This window comes from Dufourea novaeangliae, unplaced genomic scaffold (genome assembly GCF_001272555.1).
Source record: "Dufourea novaeangliae isolate 0120121106 unplaced genomic scaffold, ASM127255v1 scaffold24, whole genome shotgun sequence".
Taxonomy (NCBI): Eukaryota; Metazoa; Arthropoda; class Insecta; order Hymenoptera; family Halictidae; genus Dufourea; species Dufourea novaeangliae.
The window spans coordinates 559,329-578,812 of NW_015373905.1; the positions used below are offsets into that span (position 1 = coordinate 559,329).

The 19,484-nt window shown below is 35.2% G+C and overlaps 2 protein-coding genes across 2 annotated transcripts; both read left to right on the top strand.

The window, feature by feature from the left end:
• The first annotated feature begins 471 nt into the window (after positions 1 to 471).
• On the top strand, positions 472 to 1,806 carry LOC107193774 (flexible cuticle protein 12-like). The gene is made up of 2 exons (XM_015583279.1): positions 472 to 480; positions 1,484 to 1,806. The coding sequence occupies exons 1-2, from the start codon at positions 472 to 474 to the stop codon at positions 1,796 to 1,798; spliced, it is 324 nt and encodes a 107-aa protein (XP_015438765.1). The 3' UTR covers positions 1,799 to 1,806.
• Positions 1,807 to 7,144: 5,338 nt separating this feature from the next.
• Positions 7,145 to 8,278, top strand: LOC107193781 (larval cuticle protein 8-like). Its single transcript, XM_015583285.1, has 2 exons — positions 7,145 to 7,153; positions 7,964 to 8,278. Exons 1-2 carry the CDS (start codon positions 7,145 to 7,147, stop codon positions 8,276 to 8,278), a joined length of 324 nt encoding a protein of 107 aa, XP_015438771.1.
• Positions 8,279 to 19,484: the final 11,206 nt, after the last annotated feature.

Here is a 19,484-nt window from a genome sequence, read left to right on the forward strand (position 1 = left end):
CGAATAATCAACGTGTTAATCTGACATCGAAGAACGCTAAAATGAGTAGGTTGAACGTGTTTTTCGAGGGCGCTCCAGCAGAATCCGCGTTCATTGTTTCACCCAATTTTGGTCAGGCACCCGGAGATTCGACGAGGATGCGGCCACCGCGGTGAAACCACGATTTTTCGCCGTTGGTTACTCTTCCTCGAATTCCTGTCTGACATTCACCGAGCTCTTCCTTTGTCGGTCGTCGTTCTGGCCACCGTCGTCTGGCCAATGCCATCTGACCGATTTCGACATCCTCGCGCAGCAGAATTTTGGCCGGGGACCCCATAAGTGGGGGCAGAATTCATATCGAAAACCGAGTATATAATCCTCCGTGGACCAGCATTGAATCAGTATCGTGATCTAGCTCACATAGAGTCAACACACCTGTCTCATCATTTCCGAACGGTCAACCGACAACCATCCAAAAAACAAAAATCAACCATGAAGCTGGTGCGTGCTTAACCTCAAATACTACCGCTTCTTAACAACGGGCGTCAAGTGTCTAACCGCGTTCGATTTCATTACGAGAGGGAAGAGCTACTCGGGATTGTTTCGAACTCACTGGATTCGAGTAGTCGATCGCGAAACATTTCCAAGTGGATCCTTACGTCTTCGTCCGCGAAACGCGTTGTTCGTGATATTGCGACGATCCAGCGGCGGTTACAAGCCACACCAATTACCGTGCACACTCAGGATTGTTATGTACCTACCGATTAACGATACCGGTCGCGATTACATAGTAGAATCGCTATCATTGTTCACCCGTTGAAATGAAAACGCGGTTTGTAGAATTACTTTGAGTGAATCGCGACCGATTAACGGATCACCGTTTACATAACGGGCAGATGTACCTGGGAGCGCGGCTAACGGACAGTGACGAATCACACGAGACGATTTACAGAAGCGTCGCTGCGTTAACCACGATTATATGGTGTTCCGTATCGCTGACATCGTGACAAGTTCCAGTAATCGGATGTTAGAGGGAAAGGTTACCGAGTTTGGATTATTGTCTAGATTGGACCACTACCATAACCTGTCATGTGTAAACAATTTTCGTTACTTTATGGACAATATGTGTATGGTAATGGTGATTGCATTAAGGAACTTAGTACATACATATATGAGCAATTGTCCATCAAATGGCGCAAATTGCTTACACATGACAGGTTATAATAGTGGTCCAATTTAAACAATGGTCTAAATTCGGCAACCTTCCCCTGTATACCTACATGTATTCCGTAAATAGACATCGTGAATAACGATCCCCATTGCATTTTCGATAATCAACCGCGAGAAGCTCCTCCTTCGTTCATTGCACGATATAAAATAATCTTTTTGTGTACTTTGCGAATTAACGTTCATCCAATGAAACTCTTTCGACGGGACTACTGCACGGGCTGGTATTTTTCAATGTTCTTTTTACGAAGTGTTAACTGTTTCACTTTCTTCGCAGTTCATTGCTGTCGCCTTCTTTGTCGCCGTCGCATTCGCTGCACCCCAGCTCGTGCCCGAGGAGAATGTCGTCCTGGTCAAGGAGACGCCCTCCGACAACATTGGTGTCGGCGGTTACAACTACGGCTACGAATTGTCCAACGGTCAATCGCATCAGGAAACCGCGGAGGTAATCAACCAAGGAACCGAGAACGAGGCGCTCGCTGTTCGCGGCAGCTTCACCTGGGTCGACCCGCAGACCAACGTCAGATACACCGTCAACTATGTCGCTGACGAGAATGGTTTCCACCCCGAGGGAGAGCACATCCCCGCTTGAACTATATAGACCCCTTAGATTAAATAAATTTTGCAAGTAAACACCTCGTCTTCTTATTCGCCTGTCACCTTTAGACGTCACCTTTGTAGCACGTATTGTATAATATTAAGGCAAGAGACTTCAGATTACCGTCGTCGTTTTGGTAACGATGCCCAAAACAGGGACAAAGTAGAGTCGTGGTATGACCGTAGAACAGAAAAGACGTGTCAAGATAAGTACTCCTCCTCTTTAAATAAATAATTCTTCCTTTTTATCAATGTTGCCTTTATTTATTGGAAGTCATGCCGCGCCCACGCAACAATACATATTTATTTTTAACATCTCTTTCGTTAAAAAAAAATAGTTTTATATGTTAAATGTAAAATCTGCGAGCAATCCTAGTTATCCCTATAACTGTCACTTCAAAAATTAAAGTAAATCTTATGTACTTTAACAATTCATTTTGTACAAAAGATACAGGTTGAATAGTAAAATTACGTCTTTTTCTTTAGTATCACTTCTTACTTATGTGGTCGCATTATTTCTTTGTTTTTATGTAAATCAGAGTTGCAATTGAATAATACAATTTTTTGTACACCATTCTTTATGCGTTACATGTTTATTACGTATAATAAAGAAAGTAGCAATATTAGGGACATCGGCAGTAGTTTGGACATTTATCCTACCAAAATGTTACAGATAAAAGTTTAATGGTTTCAGAGAAGAAATAACTTGATCTGAGTAGTTTTTTGTAAGTGGACGTGTAAAGAACATGAAGGTCTAATTTGTTTTTTTAAATCGAATCATACATTTAGTTCACGTATTAGTCGATGGTACTCGTTATGTCCTGCAAAAAAGTGTTATGCCATTTATGCCGAAAACCATTAGTTTAGGAGATACAAGGTGAGTCAATAAGAAATACTATTTAAAATAACTGGTTACCTAGTGGTTGCATCAGAAAACGTTCTAATTAATTATGTGACATTTTAAGGGACGCATCGATGGATACAGTTTAATTTTGTTGTATCTTATTTTTGTGAGATATCAAGATGACTGAGATTTTACAAGGTCAATGCATCTTTCTTTTAAAACCACGTTATTGTCCATGGAAGAATGAATTGAGCGACCTATAACATGATGGTATTACAGAAAAGATGCATTGACCTTGAAAAATCTCAAGGTCACCTTGATATTTCAAAAAAAAAAATAGGTACAAAAAGATCAAATTGTATCCACCTATAATTCATTGAAACGTTTTTCAATATAACCAATATGTAACAAGTTATTTTAGATAGTAGTTCTTACTGACTAACCTTGTATGTATATCAATTGCAAAATTGAGACTCCTCACGATTATGGTCCCGAACTCGGGTCTATTAAAAATTTTATAGGGAGAAATGCTTCAAACTCTCGTAAATTCGTTTTTTGCCCGAAGCCTGAACATCTTGACAGGTTCCACCCCCTCCCCCTTCCCTCAGTAGTGGGAACAAAGCCTGGACAATAATCGTGTAGAACAAGTTAGACGATATTCAAGAGGAGTCTGTAGTGTCCCTCCGTAGGCAAAACATACTTTTGCACACTCTGTAAGTAAGACGGGTCGTTTATGTACAAGCCGAATTTCTTCGACTGTTTTAAGCTTTGAAAAAATCTTAAAAATTCTGGGATACTTATTGAAGTCCCTACTACATTATATAATCATGCGTTAAGTCAAATGTTTTAACCTTTTTTCAATAAATATCAATATTCGGAAGAAAGTTCCGGAAAAATGGAAATGCGCTTGGGTCGTTAACGACACACATTGTCTACGGACGACTAATGCTACTTCGCAATTTTGAAATTCAAATATCTCCTACACTAATGGTTTTTCGGCATAAATAGTTTAATACTTTTTTATAGGGAATAACGACCAGCATCGACTGATGTTTTGAAAGATAAAAACTTGTATGTAAAAAAAACAATTTCACCTTTATTTGTACTTTATACGTCCAGCTATAAAAGAAACTACAATACTTGCACGAATTTTTCCCCTCGAAATCAATTCAACTTTTATCTGAAACATTTTTCGATATCATCCACGGTTTCCAAGAAATTCGAGGGGATCGATTTAAATGACTCATCGCGTATATTTTGTACTAATTTTTCCGATCAAATATTTCTTTCCGTTGCCCTTGTATCTTTCGAAAATATAATTACTAGATAGTAGATATTAGTAGAAATTATGATCTTGGTAGACTAATTTTCACAAGTATAAGAAAGGCATACTTTCGTTACCCAGAATTTTATTAAGCTGCAAATAAGAAATGAACATTATTAAACAAACAATTCCATGGGATGTTTTTATTAACTACTAGTTGTGCTCTTCATAAATAATGATTTTCAATATAGTAATTAGGTACTAGTTCGGACTCGATATAAATTATATTATTATAACTTATAAATGCATTATTGTGTCGGATGATACTGACAAACTCTTGAGAAATTTTATCTGAATAGGAAAAGTTCCAATTTTCAAAATTTTTAATAGATCCGGACAGAAATTCTCCAATATCAATTTTCAAAACTTGTTTTTACTTATGCACTTAAAACAACCTTTTATTAGGCAATATAATAACAACACAAAATGTAAGCAATTATAAATGAATAATTAGTAATAAAGCTCTAAAAAGAAATAAAAGGAATACACTTGTGAGAAAAGCTGTTGGCTTGCGATTCCAAGGAAGATAAAAGAGAAATTAATGTGAATATGGGATGCATAAAAAAAATTCACCACCTTTAATCTCGTTCTAAAATTTATAGCCATTTAATGTCACCAGAAAGGTTGAAATATACATTACAAATTACATAAATTATGTGACAACGTACGCGTCGATAGCAAATTCCATTATAAGAATAAATAATAACTATATTGCTCCTATTATTTTTATTACAAAGTATTTTTTTTATACAGAGTACGAAATATATTTTGTCGTTCTACCGTCACCAACTGTTTAACTAAAGCGACAAAACAACATAGAATTTCCAATTATAAAATCAGTGCTTCTCTGAAAGAAAGAGAGGGTAGTCGGTGAACGTACGTCGATGTCCCATGAAGTGTCAATTTCACCTATTACCACAGACTCTTCAATGATGAGACACCATGAAGATGATTACGTGGTTGACGAGGACGGTGTCGTAATGTATCCCGTCGTAAAAGTTCGCCAGATCGTATGACCGGTTTCCCTTGATTCATCTGTAAACGATGTTTGGAAATCGATTATTCTTACGGTATCCTCTACCCAGGGTCTCGTTGAAATATTCTCATGAGCACATGTCAATTAAGAAGGCCGCCATATTGTCGTTCGATGGGATTTAATACCCGGGATTATGAAAAATTTATTGATATTTCGTAAGAAGATCGTGCAAATTTATAAATATCCACATGTCATTTCTACCGTCCACGCTATTTTAAAGACTATACTGTTCCACGCTTTTTTTTCCCCGGACTTTCATTCTGTCACGTCGCATCTACATAACTACCAAAGGTTATTAGCGACGACAATGTTCAGTTATATTGCATTTGTAAGCAGTATAATTACTCCGAGGAATTGTAGCAGTAGACGTATGTATGTTTTTATGGTTGGAGAAGTTCTCTTTTAAGTGGTATATCCGTGATTGATATCCCTTTCCTACGCTTATTGCATAATAGAAATGAAAAGGGGTGGAAGGGGAAGAATAAATCTTAGAAATTGTACTTTTAATTAAGACTATATTTCAAATTTTTTTTAGCATCCTTTCTTTGCTAATCAATTTCATATGGAACTATTATTGATAATATTGAAACATACAAAATTTAATAAATGCTATCAAAGTTTGTAAAGTGTCCTTTATAAGTTCTATTTCTGATAATATGAATAATATACACCCACTGCTATCCAATTTTTTTACAAAGTGTAGAATGTTTTCCAACAATACAAACAAATGTTTGAATAATAACTAACTTATAGTTTTTATTTATTTTTATTACGTTTATTATATAAATCCAGAACATATTTTGTTAAGACATCTCAAAAATGTAAATATGAAACGTTTACAACAAAGGATCATCTATTTCGAATATGTTTAATGAAGGAAGTTCTATGAAATGATTCTCGATAAGCGTTGACAAAAAGGGGTTTTAAAAACGGGTCAAAGACTTCCATTTTTCTTATTTTACGATTACTAAAAGCATAAAGATGCCTTTGTTGGAATTTATTATGCATGATACGATTTAATTTAATATCTACTGTAATAAAAAGAAAACTTACTACTTTGTGCGGGGCACGAACCACGTCGAAAAATTTCACGTCGGATGCGTAGTTTGACGCTTAGCCCCTACATCCTACACCAACGGCACTTCTACAAGAACTGTATATATCTTACAGAATTTTTGCACGCCTCATAAATAAGAAAAACAGAAAAAAAACGGTAATCCGATTTTTCCCTATTACTGCCCTCCTAGTCGAGATAGAGGCACGAACTGTTTTTCCTTGACAAACTATCGAATAGTTTAACGCCTGTTCAAATCAGTTTAAGGGCACTTTTATCCCCTTATCCGGTTTTACCCTTTATTAATGGGAGTGGTTTTCAAATTTAGTTTCGCATCTATTTTGAATAACTATATTTTGCTTTCGGAAATTAGTAACTGTATCCTAAAAATTAATAGGAATCAAATTGCAGATACGTTAATACACGTGTATTTAAATATACGTGAAATAATACACGTGTATTTACATGTATGTGAAATAATACACGTGTACTTAAATACGTATATATCCGTGAAATAGTACACGTGTATTTAAATACACGTGAAATAGGGATTTCTGGTAGAAATATATAATAAATAATGTATAACTGTAATTATGACTTAGCACGGAAAAATGAAGGTATATGCTTTTTACTTTTTTAATTGACTCTTTTTTCTAATTATAACAAATAAATACGTAAAAATTATTCATTTAAAGATTAATATGCATAATTTCATAGCATATTCAGAGTAGCGAGTAAAATATGAATTTAATATTTTCATACCAGTTATTATCAAAACTTAATCCGCATAAATTTTAGGTACCAATTTACACGAACAGCTATAATACGTAAGTTTTCAAGAGGTCTATACGAAATTTTATAAAAGGTCGAAAACTTGAATTTCGCCAGAGAGTCACACAAGCATATTGTGAAGGTCAAGCCATGCACGAACCTGCCTCTGATGTATCGAAGAAAGGTGAAAGGCTAATTTATCGTGGAATCTGCAAATTTTGGCAGGAGGACGACCAGTATAAAATTACAGGCGGCTTCCAGAAACAACATCAGTCTTCCAAACGAGACTAACCACATACATCTACCTCCAAAATGAAAACCGTAGGTATCACAGCTGACATACAGTGGCTCCAAATTCATTCGAATTTGTAATAGTGAATTTAATTGCTAATTGAAGAATAAAATTCATAGTAAATACAATACAAAGTGTAACACCAGCCACAATTACTTATTGTTTAACTGCTTATTTAGATTTTTTATCATTACATTAAAATTTTCTTTTACTCTCAGTATACAATACATACTTCTGGATTTACAATTTTCACTTTTGCCGTAAGATCGAGAAATTACTACAAATTATTTTCCAACGGTTTAGAAATTCGTAAATATAATTATTCTCACGAGGATGAATGGTGAATTTCGTTTAAAAAGGACAGTTCAATCACTTCCCAAGCTGTTACTTACAATGCTACACTTTTCACTTATTAGACTTAGCTAATACTTTTTATTATGAATTATTAGTTCACTTTCTATCGACGATTTATTCACAGTTGATATCCGATTAATTAATTTAGATAAAATTGTTGTCAGCAAGTAGACTATAATCAGATATTTGGTATTTAATTTCGTTTGTTCGACTCGGTTGGTTACAATACATATTTATTCATTTATAACAATATTTCGGTACAATCTCACGCTAAGTTTCATATTAAAGAAACTCCGAGGAAAATTTAAATAATCGTCACTAAATATTAAAAGTGTTATCCTTTTTGGAAGACTCGAGGCTCTATAATTGGTGATATTTCGATACAATCAAAAACAGACTGGACTATTCTACGCTCTGGACTATTTTAATCGGTAAACAAATAATTGTATTATTGATGTATTTGAATGTATTTGTTTGTTTTCCAGATTATTGCTTTCACCGTCCTCATCGCCGTCGCCCTGGCGGCTCCAGCTGTACTACAACCGGAAGTGCTCCTCGTAAAGGAGACTCCGTCCGATAACGTCGGTCTCGGCAACTACAATTATGGCTATCAACTTTCCGACGGGCAAACTAAAGAAGAAACTGCAGAATTGGTCCCGGGTGGTACCGATGGCCAATTCCTCAAGGTTCGCGGTACCTTCTCCTTTGTCGACCCGATCACCAATGTCGCGTACACCGTGAACTATGTTGCCGACGAAAATGGTTTCCACCCGGAAGGAGAGCACCTTCCAAAAGCTTAATTTTCTACAACGGATCATTGACTGATTGGGAATGATATGCCAATTACTATACTACAACAGCCTGGTTTCACTGGACCAGAAACGCAAACCACTTTGACATCTTCCATCGAAGGCAATTGTACATATCACTTGATCGACAAAATTATAACGGCGCACTCAATTCTGTATAATAGTTTTGTTAATGTTAAATAAATAAGATAATATAAAACAATGATGCTTGATTTTTGTATACCTACATAAAATAGTAGAGTCGACTCGTAAAGTAAGTGGCAACTTTAATTTACAATATATTAACCGCAGTTTAATATGTTGATATATCGAAAGAAAATTTGTATAATTCTACAGTCACAACGGGACTGAAAAATAAACATTGCATTCCAACAGGATAACGGTTTAAAGCCCATAATTAAAATTATAACAAAGTTTTTCGAGGAATGGAGTAGTTAATTGTTACATTGTACGGTGCTATCTGGGTCAGTATTCTGCTTTGAAAATAAAAATAAACAGAATATCTACACACAGATCATGACCCCCAGACGTATATTTTTATTATAATTCTTTAAGGGAAATTTAACCTTTTATTTATTAACAGGGACTAATTTGATCTAATTTCTACTAAATGCGGAAATTGCAGGAAATCTAACCTAACTTCTAACATCTTGCACAGCATGAAATCTAACCGTAATTTTAAACATTTGGGAAACGTTTCTTATACGCCTCTTAAGACATTACCATAGCGTTTTTAAAAACTCGTTAAACGTTCCCAAAAAGTACAGGGAATGTTACTTTGACACATTCGAAAAACGTTCTGAGAATATTGACATAGGACGAGCTTGGGACGTTCCACTTTGTAAATAGGACCTTCCTAGGATATTTAAGGATCTTAACGAGGATATAGGCGGGACATTTGGACCTTTTCAGGACAACCTCCGAATGTACCGAACGTCCGGAACGTACATATGACGTTGTTGTGCTATTTGGGAATTGTTTCTTTCCCCGAATATTTCATTTGGTTGGAAATAAACGGGAGTCTTCAGTCAAATTGACTGAAATGTTTCAGTTTATTATACATATGTCACACATTCGTCTACCATTGAATGCATAAAATTTGCAATCTACTTGCGACTCGCTAAGTATAATTTGTATTTAATATAGACACTTATAGTTTAATTATTTTCCTTCATGTATAATAAAATAATTTGTTTTGTATTGAAGCCTTCAGTGAAATATAACTTTTCACGACCGAAACGTACAGAATAAAGTATCAAAATTTTGCTATTTAGAAGTCTAGAACAGCTTGTATAAAATGACACGGTATTTAAAGTGTCTTATATAATACTTCACCCAAAGTGAAGACATTTGAATACGTAATACGGTAATAATTTGTACAATACAGTTTTTGCTCTTTCAAATTACAAATTTCTTTTTTAATGGCGATAGATATGATGAAAGTTATTCGATTCTTAAAATGACATATATATTCACGATGGAGAGAAATGATTACCTAAGGTCAATAAATTAGAATCAAAATGAAAATATGGAAATTACTCTTGTGAAAGTTTCTTTTACCACTTATTAGTCTGTTTCTTGACTATAAAGCAGACGTGAATGTGAATTGATCGATGTTGGTACCAGTATGTCGTATTGACATTACTGAAGTGGAAGTTTCTATTAATACATACTGCTACGCAAAGAAGTACTATTACATGAATTATGTTATTCATTATTCGTTTTCAATTTATATTCCTATAAATGTTAAATTTAGGATATTAAACATTATATAGAGTTCAATAGATATGCTTAATATTTCTGATGTATAAAAATTATTGTTACAAATTATATTAATATTATTATAATTGATAATATTTGTTTACACAGTAACACATTTTTATGACAGTTGTGTGATAAGATAATCAACGTGTATCTCGACATTGTTACTGTTGCTTATTGCTTGTCAGCGGTAAATAGGGGTCGGTGGGGGAAATATGGACGTGGAATAATCCCGAACATAGGCATATTCACTTGTTCCACTCACTATACATACAGTCGGTGTCGTACACCCTTTAAAACGGAACAACTTTTTTAAAATTGGTCCAACTGACTTGAGTTCTTTTGTGAAGTTTGAGACATTAGTTTACTAAATGTAGTGTAAAAAAAATTGAAGAAGTTGCAATTGGTTGGAATCGCGAAGAAAATGGTAAAGGTCGTTTTTTACAACTTTTTAATTTGAGGCTATAATGAAAATTTAATAAATACGTATCGACGATTTATGTTAGTTATATACATACTAAAACTTTCATCGAAATCGGTTAATAAAGAAACGAAGTAACCCGCATCGAAACATGTAAGAATCTTTAGATATACTACAGTTGTAGGTCAAAAGTCGCGAAAAACTCCGATTTTTATTTTTAATCGTTTGTATCTCGTAGCAATGTTAACCGATTTTGATGAAATTTTCAACATGTATATAACTAACATAAGTCTTTGATATGTGTATATTAAATTTTCATTATAGCCTCAGATTAAAAAGTTGTAAAAAACGACCTTTACTATTTTCTACGCCATTCCAACCAATTACATCTTTTTCAATTTTTTTTTCTACACATCATTTAGTAAACTAATGTCTCTAACTTCACAAAATAACTCAAGTCGTTTGGACCAATGTTAAAAAAGTTGTTCCGTTTTAAAGGGTGTACGAATACTTTTGACACTGACAGTATGTAAATACATACGTGACTTTTCGTCGTGACTGTTTTCTCGGCACTAAATATGGTGAAAACAATCGAAAAAACATACCATGGAGAAGGGAGGGATAGCGTATAAAACTATGTTCCCTACATATTAAATACAAGTTATTTGGAACTATTAATTAATTACTTTCAATTTTATAAATTATTTAATTCTTTGCATTATAAAATTAACCAATTTTTATGTCACGATCGAACATATAATTAAAAAATAATTATTTATTTTATTTAACTGTTTCAAATAACATAACTATTATTGTGGCAAATTAATACTAAACATCCGTAGGACTTTTGGGACGGACGTTTCTAGAACATCCGACATTTAAGTCTTACCAACGTCCTAGGGATGTCCAAAATGGACGTAGGACATTCGGATATGAACTGGACATGAAACGGACGTCCTTGGGATGTACGGTTCTATCTGGGATGTAGGAATGACCTCTGGAAGATTGGCCTCTGGTTATTGGTACATATATTTAGTTAAAAAACTTGGGAGATACTCTCTAAAATACATTATGTTAGAGAAGAAAATATTTGTTCAAGAAGGTCTTACAGTTTTAGAGAACAAAGTTCCTAAAAATCAGTCTATTTTCGGCCTCCTAACAGAGCATAATCCCTTAAATGACGGCCCACGAGCAGTGATTTTTCCCCGCCAGAGAAAAACCTCCTTGAACTTTGCGTTTCGTTAGCCGTGTGAAGACAGTGAAACGCGTCGAAGCGAGCTAAGTCAATTATTTCGTTCGAATCACATGGGGGATGGCAGACTTCGAATCCATCGTTGATATCTCGGCAACCGATCTCGACCAGTTCGTGCAACAGATGTAAGAGGGCAGCGTTAAATTCGCCTTATGTAAATATTTTTAACGAGCCGATTGTCGCGATGCGTATCAGTGTTAAGGTATGACGGCTAAACGCGTCGTCTTCCTGCTTGCCATTCTGTCTAGCCGTCGCGTCGCCCGGAATATATGGCTCCCGATAGAATTGAAAGTTTCGTTCTGTGTCAAGACACCGTGAACCGAATAACTCACTCCCATCCCCGTGGAACAGTTCGATACCCGCGGCTGGAACAGCGGGTGTTCGAGTATCACTCCGAAAACCTACACTGTCATTCAAACCAGCCAGCGAAAGCGGACGGCCGGGACTGCACGATTCGGTAAATCCAGGATAACTTTTCTATTGGATGCCCCGTAGTAAGTGGGATACACATAACAGAATGGATCCGATAAACGTATTGCATTCGTGCTTGTTAAATAATAGGGAACCGATAAAGTTGTAGTTGTAATTTTTGCTTTTCGTAAGCCGTCTATCAAATTGCAGAAACCTGTACAGTAGAGAAAATACGTGTTTGCACAGGCAGGTATACTAGTGTTACGTTCTCCTTAGTAAATTGTAAAGCTTCGTGGGAAAAATGGCGTGAGCTAGCGCCTATGGGGCGCTTTTGGTTGTGATGTTGTATTTAAATATTCAATTAAATAACAATTACGATTTAAACTGTTCACAACTCTTTAATTTTAATTTCAATATTTCTTTACACTTATGTAAATGAATTTATTAAGAACTTCTTACAAATACTTTTTGTGTTTCGAGAACGCGTCTGGATAGTTTTAATGTCCAGAGATGAATGGCGGAAAAAAGAAACAAGGAGCGTCATCTCGTTGCCCGATTGTGAAAACAAATACAATTTGTTTATTATCAAAATCAAATCAAATCTTAGATACCGACATCTAATCAGGAAATTATTAATTAGTTAGAACGACTTCCTATTCGTCAATGCATTTCCTTTCTTTTATCAATTGTCCAGTTGGTGAGCGTTTTAACATCTCAGCATTGTTTTGCACATTAGGAGAGGGAGATAAAGAGCAATTGTTAAAATATTTAAAATAAATACTCTGAAATCTATCCTTTTGGATGAGTATTTACTGATTTCAATTCCCCTCCTGTATGTGCCAACTTCACTTTTCTCACTTTTCCTATTACATTTGTTTTAAACTTCGCGCTTTCAACACTCGCATATCGATAACCGTAAATATCACTTGAACTAAACACATTCCTGTGACAACGTAACATTAGAAATAGTGAGCAGCACGAACGATATACGATAGCATGAAATACATTATTTGGATACCGCCCATAATTATTTATTAGGTGTATAGGAAAGTTCTGTCGTTTTTTCTTTTGTTAAGTTTCAAAGCTTTTTGCCAATAGATGGCGACAGGTATTGAAACAAAGCTTACGTTAGTTTTGAGCTTAACTGTCCTATTGTTTTCAGTAATAGAAATTAATCTAGCGAATTAATTATTTTCTGTATTAATCAGTTTCACAATGTGCGATAGAAAAGAGCATTGGAGGCACTGTATATTGTATGAGTATCAGGAAGGTAATGATGCTGTCCATGCAGCAAAAATCTGCAGTGTATTCGGCAAAGCTGCAAAAACCTCAAGAACCTGCCAAAGATGGTTCGAAAAATTTCGAAGTGGTGAGTTTTCATTAAAACAAAATCCTAGGTCAGGAAGACCAAGACGTATTGATAATGATGTTTTGAAAGAGACTACATTGACAAGGTTGAATTTCTTTCAAAACGACAGAACTTTCACTTACACCCAATAATTAATTAATTATTTAATTATTTATTTAATCACTAATTATTTAATTAAATGGATAAGATATAAATCCGTTCGAGTAACAGTTTTCGGACATAACCCAAATAGTCCAGATCAGGTCATAAAACGTTCATACGTGAAATAGACGTAAAATGTACATCTCTAAGACCTTTGTTATACAACGCACAGAAGACGTCGCAAGGTACGTCATTAGAGACATTTTTTATAGATAATCACATTTATAGTCTAATTCTGATTAGTTATAATTATCATTATAGTATTAGAATAATTATGTTTGTTAGCGTGAACGTGTTTTAACGGGTTACATACGTTCTCGAGGCGCAAAAATTGATCATATTTGGGAATTTTGATCTGGAGATAATTGTATCTTATTTTTGGGACCTTTATTCGTAAGGAGAAAATTGTTTTGAAACACTTTTGTCATACTTTGCCTCCAATCTTTGTGGTTGCAGCAACTTCCCCATATAGCTCCGCACATGCAACGGACGTCCGTTTCATGTCCAGTTTATATCCGAATGTCCTACGTCCGCTTTGGATATCCCTAGGATGTCCTCAAGACTTAAGTCCTAAAAATAAGAAAAGCAATCCTAATAAAAGTCCTACGAATGTTCCTGTAAACACAATGGTACGAACTACTCAAAATATTTGTTCCGTTTCTGAATTTGTATGACTTTGAAGGTCATTCCGTAGCACATTAATTAATTCATCTTGTCGCACGCTTTCATACAACATACAAAATATACAGCATTCCTTTTAAAAAATTACAGGTCACCTTTGTTTCTCGAAAAATATTGCAAACATAAAGAATTTATAAACGTTATTAACTTGGTCATAGAAAGCTGCGAAACGTTTTCCTATTTAGTCATGGGGGGTCCCACAATATTGAGTATCGTTTGTAAAGAGTTCATCGAAATCAATTAGGTATATTAAGTTATGTTACGTGTCAATTAGACGATGCTACTCTCGAGTGCAAAGCTCACTGATGGACACCTACTTGAGAACAACACACCAGTAGTAGCTGTCACTTCTATTTTCGAAAGTTAAACCCACAAAAATCTATTCTCAAGTGGGCACTTAGCCTTAATTCATCGCAGAAGTTGCAACAGCTTAAGAATTTGCACAGTTTACACATTTTTAACTATTGAATCGATTCGTGAAATAAGATGAACGAGTTATGAAACACCGTGTATAGCCGTTGGCGGAACAAATCGGAATAACGGATGAACTTTTTGCAGGACGTCATGACCCCGTCAGTTGGGAGACGGTTTCCAAAATGAACACATTCCTAAGAATCTTGAATCAATTTCGAAGTTGATGCATGTATTTGCATATGAAGACAATATTAAGAAATCCCACCACCTTTTAAACGGATTTCAAAAACTTCGTTATTCAAAATTTATGCGTATGACGATGGCGAATTCCAAATTTTCTAACTAGAGTCAAAGGATTATCGTTCCAAACTTTCAAGGCGGAAACCACTCTTACTTTTATAATATTATCCCCTATGTAGAATCTACAGGGTGTTCCTAAATTAAGAGATCAAAATTTCCGAGTGTACTATACTATATTTTAAAGTTTTCTTTAACAAGAATAAACACTGTATCAATGAAGCTTTCAATTTGATTAAATAATTACAACTTATTGTCGCAAAAATATAAATGTGAGTGAAATTAAAGTTATAAAATTAACGTTACAAAAGTATTTAACTTTTTCTGTAAAAGTGTGTAAAGTATTTATAAACTATTTATAAAGATTTACGATTATTTCGATTTCGTAAGTAAAGAATTTTTAGAGTGTAAATATGTGTGTGACGTCAATTTTTGATAGTTTATTTAAATTTCTATGTTTGTTACCCTCAATTGTTATTTTTCACGAAACTTCATTTCAATCCACAACTTAATTGATAAAGTTTACGCTCTCATTGATTAGATTTTAAAATCCATGCTCTAAAGAAAAATCCGTCGTTTAAGATTAACTATGAAGACGTTACGAATACTTCTGTGACTTACTGTATCTCCACCAAAAGTTTGTTTCCAACATACATACATATAAGTATTTACGTTAAAGTATTACTTAAAGTAGGTACTTCATAGATTGCCAAACACGTACGATAAGTTCTTCATTATTTCGAATAGTTAGTCTACCTTCTATAATGCTATTATGGAAATCATCTGAAATCTAAACTGATTTTCGATACACAAGCTATTCGTCACGGAATCACGTTTACGCGTTAACGCTTCATTCGAACGTTTCTTTTCGTAAGAAACTTTGGCATGCTGTATCTCATAAATCAAGCATTTATAGACCTACACTAACGTTCACAAATTCGGGACCATTAATCACAGTTGTAAGTTTTAAAAGAATGTAACACTGTTCACTGTTCGGTAATGCCATCTTTCTGTACTCGTACAGGGCAATTTCTTTGGTTGATTGAATAAAAAATATGTTCTTATAAGTTAAACTGTCATTAGTTTACAGGATTGTCCATGTAAATGTTACATCTCATAGCTCCTTTCACAGTACAATTAGAAATGTATCTTATTAGAGAAGAAAGATAATCCTACAAGTCTACTCTTTGAACCATTCATCGTTTTTCTCTAACATATTTTTCTGATTGCACTGTGACAAGAGTTATGACTTGCAATACTTGCGTGGATCACCCCGTATATTGAAACAGAATAATAATAGAAATATATAAAAATGTATCCAGAGTAACACTTTCATTGAAATATCGTAGAAACATGAATATTAAATGTTAATCGCAAATGAAACGTAAATGTTACCCGCGTATAAAAAACTAATTTTTGTTGCATGGAATAATAATTCTCTCAAATTAAAATATTAATTTCAGTGATCTTTCATTTATAAATACTGTCGAAACGAAGTATACATAGCAAAGTGTAATCGGACTAAAAACACAAAAAATCAAATACACAAGATTTAAATGATAAAATCTCGGTAGCAATCACAAACGTCTGGTAATCTAGCGCCAGAAATCATTTCGCGAGTTTCAAGAACCACGAATACGATCATTCTCTCGGTTCTCAGAAAATTTCCCTCCTGGAATCATAAACCCACCACAAAACGATTCATCGGTTTCCAGGTAGCAGTAGCTCTCAAGCGACTGAGACAGCTCCAAGACACCGAGTACAACATCGATCCTCGTAAACGTTAAATCCATAGTTAATGGTGGCCGTGACAATTACGCCCGAATAAGCTAAATAAGGTATACGTTTAACGATCGATCGCGTTTCTTTCGACGAAGTGTTCGAGGAATAAAACACGCGATGGGACACAGTCGCTTTTCAACGTGGAACTCGCAAACCAGTCGAGTAATTTCGCAAGAACCGAAGCTGGACGACGCGAACCCGACGTAGCGTCGTCGTCGTCGTTCTCGTCGGCTAAAGGCGCTGCTTGCGTAACATAACCTCCGTGCACGATGGCACGGATCGGTTAAATGCCACCGCAGTGTCGGCAGACGAACCTCCACGGATACAAACGTGACTGTGCCCGCATCTACACTTTTAAGCAGGCCATACACGGTGAGCTTTACTTCGAGGCCTGGTCTCATGAGGTCGAAGCCTCCTTGTAATTTGTAGCACTGTAACGAGATGGTAGGAACCACACAGTGGGCCAGATCGAAGAGTTAGCTATTCATTTGCTAAAAAATCAAATTCCTCATATCGATGTTTAACGAATGTATATATTGCTTTGTAAATGTGTATCACATTCGAAAACGATGAAAGTAATGAGATATATTAAAAATTGTAGTTAAAACAAGCATTTAAAGATCAAACTTTTATACATACCATTTTTCACCGAAAAAATTACTCTTTTTCGTGTTGATGCCCAGGAAAACCTATTAAACATTATGTGTCCATGTTTTTTTTCTATACAAATACCAATATAACAAATTGTTTTAATAAGAAATAAGGTCATCTTGATTTTTTTATGGTCACTATATATTTTTTACTTAATAATATTATAGCTGACGTCAAGACAAATTCAACGACCTATATATTATTGTCCTTAAGTCTTGAAATAACGTTGAAACAGTTGTGAACAGCTAATTCTTCGATCTGGCCCACTGTGAGCCGTGCCGAACGTACGGGCGAAGGTCTCCGAAGGGACCTACGGGTGATATGCGTGAGTGAGAAGGCTGAGAAAGTCACAGAGGGCGAACCGTGCGAAGTGCGACGAGAACGAGCGACAGGACCGCAATAGGTTTTTCTTCAGAAATAGCAGTTTTCATGATGTCATTAATAATTTCTTATCACGTTGGATCTCAGTTCGTTTCTCATTAGGATCATGTTGGACAAAAGGATTACCCAATTTACTGGCTAGTTCAAGACAAAAATTGTTACTTAGAATTTGGTTCGATTCTGTCAATTCAAAACAGATCGTGCAAAAGGGGAATTAAATTTTTTCTTCTAATTCGTGTTAAATCAAAATAGCGTACAAAAAATGCGCGTAAAAACAGAATTGAGTGTATACGTAAACGAATTCACAGCCTAGTCATGAAACACCCCTGTACATCCGTCTTTCCATTTTCATACAGTGAACGTTTGCTCGGCCATCCTGATCTCCCACAAATCGACAATAAACAAACAAATTGCATTATTGTATCAGACCATAAAGATCATCATACTCTCGCGAGGATGTTATGGACGATGTTCCGTATCAAGGAGAAAAAAAACGATACGTTATTTATGATACGGATCTGCCCTTTTGCCTCGAAACTGTCATCCTGGTTCACCATTATGAATCATCCTCCAGTACCAGACGCTATCGATCGATTTATTTCGTTCGCGTGCGAGATAAATTACGGATATCTTCTGCAGACCAGGTAGGGGGACCAAGATGGTGATGGACCATGAGTCGTACTCCCTCCTGCAAATGCGTAAAGCCGCGTCCCCATCGCGGCGGCATTTGTGAGACGGTACGGATTCTGAGCCGGCTTTTGTCGGACGGCATTTTCCAGTCGGCACGCATAGTACTCCTGAACAGTTCAGTCGATTGGCTTTTTCAATATTTATGTTACGTCCGCATTTCGTTTCATTTGTTTAAAAAATACAAATTTGCAATTTTTTCCCACTTTCGTGAAACTGGGATGTAGATACTTATGAATTTTTATCTCGGAAACTTTTCATCGTATTGAGTTCATTTTTCCTTTTCTTTACTTTAGAAGGGTTGACCCATTTGAATAATATTTTTTTAAGGGGTTACATACCATCCCAATTTTCAAAACATCCAATTTTCTTCTCACTTAAATCAGATGTTTATAGTGCGTAGAATATGGGGCAAAAAGAATTAAAGCAATATCTTAGTATTTAAAGAAGATGCATATTTGTCATAATGTGAGAGCGTGCATGGTCGAATACTAGGAAGTAGTAAGGCCATAGTATGCTGCTATAATGACAGATCAATTGTAAATTGGAAACAAACGTTTTCTTTCAGAATTTTTCGTCTCTTTTAATTTCAAACGCGGTTTTCTCATAATCACATTTTTCCAACTTGTTAGCATGATGACTTAGGCAATTTTCAACACTGTTTCATAAACATTTTGTTGACCTACATAGAATAACATTCTCTAAGGGCCATCGGAGTATTTTAAAAAATTGTTGATATTTAATATTTTTGTTTACTATTTAATGATCGAAATTTCAGACGAAAAATCGACTCTTCTTTTAAAATAGCATAACTTCCTTATTTTCCACAAATTCCAAATTTTGACCCGATGGCCATTGCTACAATACCATTTTATAAGATCGTTGTTCAATTTTTATTGTTCTATGCTTTTTACGACAGCAAAATACAAACGGACAACTGTAATTTTGT